Source organism: Lonchura striata, chromosome 1A, assembly GCF_050655825.1.
Source record: "Lonchura striata isolate lonStrDom1 chromosome 1A, ASM5065582v1, whole genome shotgun sequence".
Classification (NCBI taxonomy): Eukaryota; Metazoa; Chordata; class Aves; order Passeriformes; family Estrildidae; genus Lonchura; species Lonchura striata.
The window spans coordinates 51,953,268-51,959,648 of NC_140741.1; the positions used below are offsets into that span (position 1 = coordinate 51,953,268).

At 44.3% G+C, this 6,381-nt stretch overlaps 1 protein-coding gene across 8 annotated transcripts in view; it reads right to left on the reverse strand.

Moving 5' to 3' along the window:
- Positions 1 to 764, reverse strand: part of PPP1R12A (protein phosphatase 1 regulatory subunit 12A) — a 116,688-nt gene extending 115,924 nt beyond the window's left edge. For 6 of the 8 annotated variants that reach the window (XM_085568755.1, XM_021528060.4, XM_085568752.1 and 3 more), the window contains exon 1: positions 451 to 764. In XM_085568755.1, the coding sequence (XP_085424881.1) occupies positions 451 to 687 (237 nt within the window). In that variant the 5' untranslated portion in view covers positions 688 to 764. Of the gene's footprint in view, position 1; positions 47 to 132; positions 241 to 450 lie in introns of those variants that run through there. The other 2 variants (XM_085568757.1, XM_085568756.1) reach the window with 2 other exon arrangements.
- Positions 765 to 6,381: the final 5,617 nt, after the last annotated feature.

Sequence of the window (6,381 nt, forward strand, 5' to 3'; positions counted from 1 at the left end):
CCTGCAGCCACCCTCCCTCGCCGGGGGGCATCTACCTCCGGCCCCCTCAGCCCATGCTGGGCCGGGCCCGCACCCCCAGCCCTCCAAGGGAAGCGCTGCCAAAAGGGGAAAACGAAAGAAGGTGAGCGGCACCTCCTTCCCGCCGGAGGAGAGGCCCATCCGCCCATTCCGACGCCCAGCTCGCGGGGAGGGGGTGCAGCCTCCCGCCCCTGCGGCCCCGCCGGCCCGGGGCTCGGCCCGCGGCCCCGGCCGGCCCCAGGCTGACCCTGCCGCCACCTCCCCGCCCCGACACCCCCCAGCGGAGGGAGCGCAGCCGCCTCCGGCCCCTTCCTCCTCCACCTCCTCCTCCTCCTCCGGAGCGGAGGGGGGGGGGGGGGAGGGGGGGCAGTCGGCCGGCCTCGCCCCCTCCGCCCCAGTCCGGCTGGGGTCCCTCCTCGGCCCAGCACCGACCTGGTGGAGAGCGGTGAGCCCGTCCACATTGGCGTAGTTGATGTCGGCGCCCCGCTCCAGCAGTCGCAGCACCTCCTCGGTGTCTCCGCTGGAGCAGGCGGCCAAGAAGACGGCGCCGTCGTCAAACTTCACCTTGGTCTTCTTGCGCTTGACCACGGGCGGCTCCAGGTCGGTCTCGGAGCCGATCCAGCGCTTCAGCTGCTCGTTCCGCTTCTGCTTGGCGTCCGCCATCTTCATGCCCCGCTCGCGCCGGCCCCCTCAGCCACGGCCGCGCCGAGCGTACACTTTATACCGCCACTATCCCACAGCGCACCGCGGCCGCGCGCGCTCACCCGCCCAGGGAGGGCGCGGGGCGGGGGGGGAGCGGAGAGGCGGGGCGGCGGCGGCCTCGTTAGCATAATCCCGCGAGATCGCCGGGGGGGCAGTGCGGCGGGAGGCCGCGCGCGAGCGGGGCGGGGCCGCGCGGGCCGAGTGGGCAGAGGGCAGAGGGGCGTGGAGTGGGCAGAGGGGCGTGGAGTGGGCAGAGGGCAGTGGGGAGTGGGCAGAGGGGCGTGCAGAGGGCAGAGGGCAGTGGGCAGAGGGCAGTGGGCAGTGGGCAGAGGGCAGTGGGCAGAGGGCAGAGGGCAGTGGGCAGAGGGGCGTGGAGTGGGGAGTGGGCAGAGGACAGAGGGGCGTGGAGTGGGCAGAGGGCAGAGGGGAGTGGGCAGAGGGCAGTGGGGAGTGGGCAGACAGCAGTGGGCAGTAAGTCCAGCCCCGCCTCCGTCGGGCCCTTTCTAAAGGTGCTGCCCATTCCCGACGGTGACTTCTGTCACCTGCGGCAACAGGTGGGTGTTTCTGCCTGCGTTGGCAAACGAGGCATATGGAACCACTTGACTGGAAAAGAGAAAATAAATGGAGCAACATGGTTGAGGGTCATTTGTTTTGGGAGGTTAGATAGGACTACCTCAGCACAGTTTGATCTACAAAAGCACCCCCTTTGCCTCTACACTTCAGGGGGCCTCTAGGGAAGCTGAGGAGAGACTCCTTTTCAGGAACTGTAATGATAGAACCAGGAGTAATGGGCACAAATTACGCTAGATGTTTTTGTAAAAAATTCTTCATTGTGAGTGCGGTGAGACACTGGAACAGGTTGCCCAGAGAGGTTGTGGATGCCCCAGCCCGGCAGTGATTAAAGCCACTTTGGATAAGGCCTTGACCAGCCTGGTGTAGAGGGAGGTGCTGCTGCCCATGGCAGGGGATTGGGATTAGTTGATTTTCAAAATCCATTTCAACCCCATCACATTCTGTGATTCTATCATTCTGCATGGCAGTGGACAAAGCCCTGTGATTGTTGTCCTTTTCACTTACAGTTCACTTCCATGATGTCAAAACTGGGGAGTAGCACAGTCATCCTTTCTCTTGGGAGAAAACAAGTAGTTAACAAACCACACAGGATTTGAAGATACAAAGACTAAAATGTTTTTCTTCAGATTTGCAACTTCTAGGAACCAAGCTATAACAGATAATAAAGTTTTTTTTTCTATGCACAGCATGCTTTCTTTAGCTAAGCAATATGTATTTGGCTTTAAATGGAATAATCTCTGGGATAAAATGTGGTTTTGAACTTACTGGAAAATAAGTTTTATTTTCAACTAATTACAGGAAACCAAGTATAGTTTGAGAGAGTCACCAAACCTCATACACTTCAAATTTTGCATAATTTGTGCTTTTCTAATTACAATGTCTCCTTCTTACGGTGGGCAATTGTGCAGCTGACTAGGACTCTTATTTCCATTTATATTGATAAAGATGTCCGTGACATTTCACAAGAAGTAGTAGTTGCAAGATACCTGCAGCAATGTGCTGTTCTTAATGTCTTTCAGAAGAGATTTTCATCTGGAGATATTTGCATAATATCCATCAGACTTACTCATACAGCAGTGCATGAGCTACATGCACTGACAGTTTGCAGGCGTAATGTGATTGAGAACAAAAGACAACATCTGGTAGTCAAGAAGAAAGATTTGCCAGAAAAAGATTTGCAGTCTAAGTAGGTGGATGAAAGATTACCTGGCACCTAATTTATACCTTCCCTTTGGCAGCCTGTGTGACTATCCAGGGGTACATTTTAGGTTCCTGGATTTGAAAATATGGCTGACTGCAAAGCACAATTCAAGACCAGTCTTTGCAGTGTTTATTACTCACACGAGTGATTTGGCTGTGCTTTGGCGTAGCACTGGTACCACCAGCATGGCATGGACAGTTACCAGCTGGGAGCTTGGCAGCAGCACCTGACTCATGTCTAAGGAGGGAATTTGTGCAGGTTCCAGCCTCCTGCTGTAGTCTTGTCCTTGTGGGCAAACTCTCCCAGGGCAGACTCAACACAGTGCCATTTCCTAAGGACTTGAAAACTATACCCTGGAAAAAGGCAATGCAAGACAAAAGCTTCTTTCCCCTGCCCCAGATGTCTCAGATATTTTACAAGTCACCTCCCCATCATGCTTCTCTCTCAGTTGGCTGTCTGAAAATTTGACTCTTCAAGAAACCTCATATCTGAAGAATGTTTGATTTCAGCAAACAATATTTAAATATAGTGCTTTATTAGCAAGAAAGTAATTCTAGGCAAATAGATAGGCATATGTTCAACATGCACTTTCTCAGGAATTTCAATGTCGCGGAGCAAGTTTCTAAGTTTTCATTAGAGTTCCAGTCCCCTCTGCTTGATTTCAATTTTCCAGTTCAGCTTTTTCTTTCTGGTCAGGGATCCTCTTTTAACTCCAACTTGCTCTTCTTGTCTTGTTAGTGAAATGCAGAAGTTCTACAGCTCAATTTTATTCTTAAATAAAATATTTTTTTATTCTTAAAACCCAGATTTCATATTTTCCTTTTATTCTTCTTTCCAGGAAAGTTTTTTCACTGATTCAGCTCCAGCTTTTCAGAGAACTTCAGCAAATATTTTTCCATTCACTGCAGCTATTTGTATGCTCCAAATTCTTGACATTATTTTCCTTGACTTTTTAATTTTTTTGGATTGCACATCATGGTAGGGAGTTATGTTTGAGGGGTTTTGCAGACACTACAGGCAAGATATAATTCATTTGTACAGTCAGCTGAAACTCAGATATTCCATATATATTGAGTATGAATGTCCTTTGGAGATAGCTATGTGCTCTGCTGGAAATTATATGTAGTTCTTAAATCTAGCAAAGCATATGGTCTTCCTTAAGCAAAAAGTAGAGTTGTAATTTCTGTAAACTAGTTAATCTCTGCAAGTGTTCACATTTCAAGAAGGGAATAATAATACTAATAATAATATTTTAAATTTCTAATTTTTTCCTATCTCATATCTCCAATAAATGTTTGCAATTTAAATAGCAAAGGCATATTGGGTCATATTCTTTACCCCATCACAGTGCCATTCTACCCCATGTCTAATGTCATCCCATGTCATTGGAAAATCAGCGTAGCTGAGAGATGAGACGGTCTAGAGCTTCTAATTCCATACAAATTGAGCTAAACATATATAAATACCAATAATAATTTTGGTACAAATATGAAATTCTTTTCCCATTATTTGCCTAAGCCTGGAGTGTTAAATTCATTTGTGTAAAGGGTTAGAGCAAACATATATTAAAGCTGTTTTTGAAGACCATGTTAAAAGTGAGTATCAAATTAGTTCTAAAAGAGTCACTACTGCAAGAGAGTATCACAAGAGTGTATTAGATAACTGCATAAGTATGCATGTTTACAATAATCATAGTTGCTAATAAGAGGCACTTAACCATTTGAGCTACATTATGAGTGCAACTTAAGGATGTGTCCTACGTTAGATCTAGTTTTATCAGGCTTTTTCGGTGTATTGCTACCAGACTACCCAACACACTAGGTGTGCTGTTAAATCCTTTGTTTGCATGTAGATACACAACACCAAAGGTGATTAAGTATGTAATTTTCCACATACAAATACTAGCACTGAATTCAGTACAGCTGTTTTTCTGTAGAGGTGATGATGTAAACATTTCACAGAGATAGCATCTATGTGTATACATGTTTCCAGTAAATTTAATGACAGGCTTCAAGTGATCAATACAATGATTTAGCAATGAGATTGCTATCAGTGTGTTTTCTGGTTTTCCATCCTTTCTTAAAAGCACTACAACCATTGTTCAAAGCTATTTCGCACAGGCTTCTAGACAACAAATGTTCACAGATTAAGCTTTTGACTACCCAAGATCATCATCTTTTGGGATGTAGAATTTTGTTCTGACCTCCAAGTGGATAATTGCTGCCGTGTCTCTCATTTTGTACAGCATTACACACAGTGTGGCTTCTAAAAATTTTGCCTTAAGATTTTCTCCCCTGATTGAAGGAAAACTAATATATCAAAGTTAATGTCATCAATTCCAGCTCTGGGAAAAAAAAGGGTAATTTGAAGGATAGTGACAAATATTGAATATATATATTGACAAAAAACTTTCTAATAAATTAAATAGATTGTTATAAAGAATCTTGGATGGTAAAATGAGAGAAAGGATAACAAAATATAAAAGTATCTTTTCACATGAAAACACCATGACAGAGATACTTATCATAAGAAAAAAGGCATTTCTTTCATTGCTTTACTTGATAGTCATAGTCATTTCTATCTTTAAATCTGGTGTATTCTCTACCCTGGTTGTGTGACACACCCACATATGTAACAGTGTACAGTCCTTATCCAGAAAAAAAGAGATAAGAGGACTATGCACAAATTGTTATTAAAATTTTCAGGTAAACTACATAAGAAGCAGTCTTTATACTGAAACCCCGTATTTCAAGGTGGGTTACTTTTTGATGCTGCATAATCCTGAGTCACCCCAAACAAAACTAATACTACCATAGCAACCAGAGCACAGATTTATAAACTATGCAGTTCTGAATTGGATTTGCAATGGTGTATTTTCCCAGCATCTTCCATGAGCTTTACACAGACTGGTGTCTCTGTATTCCCGAATGGCAATGCAAGCTAACATTCACATAGAGATGCCTTCCCATATTTTTATGTGTACCCATCTGTTAAACTAGCATTTGTTCTACAGACAATTTCAACAGTGCATGGATTAAGCTAAAAATAGTTGTCTTGGCTAGTAAAAGGTAACACTATGTCCTTTAGAAATAGGAAAATATACTTATTTACAAATTTGACTTTATAAAAGCATTCTTACTTTCAATTAAATTTTTGTCTAGTCATGTAATGAAAAAAAAGAACTGAGTCATATGCTGTGTAATAGAAATATAGATGCTCTGTTTCCATCCAATCTTTGCAGTCCTAGGAATACCGCGTATGTATGGATGCAGACATAGTGTTAGGCACTGCTGTGACAGTAGTCCTTCTTATCCTCTTGATATTGAGAACAACTATATTTGATTTATTTTGCTGTCTTAAAGGCCACATAATCGTATAGTAGGTGTTATGAACCTCCATTCAACTTTCTGAAGGTGAAGTGTTTCTTTCCCACTCATGTGTGTAGTTTGATTCAAGGAGCATACTGCTGAAACATACAATTCAAATACTGAGAGGGAGTGGAATGACCTGTCCCTCTGAAATGCTTTCAAGTTGTTCCCTGTGAACTGCATTCTGAACATATCACAGCTGGGAAACATACTTCAGAGCTGCAAGAGAATGTTTTGGACAAATAGAAATTAAAAACATCCTATTCTAGCTTCTCACTCACAATGCAAATGTACAAACACTCAAGGGTTATTGACATCCATGACATATTTCTGCCTTTCTGCTCCTAGAAGGTATATGAATTTCCTTTTAAATATTTGTTTTGGTATATGAATGTCATTTCTCTAAATTAAAAATACTAAGATCTATATGTAGCTGAACAATTGGCTTGGGTTGGATTTTGGGCATCTAGGAGTATGCCTTGCTGCTCATGGTGCCTACAGGTTCTATTTATGTGAGCA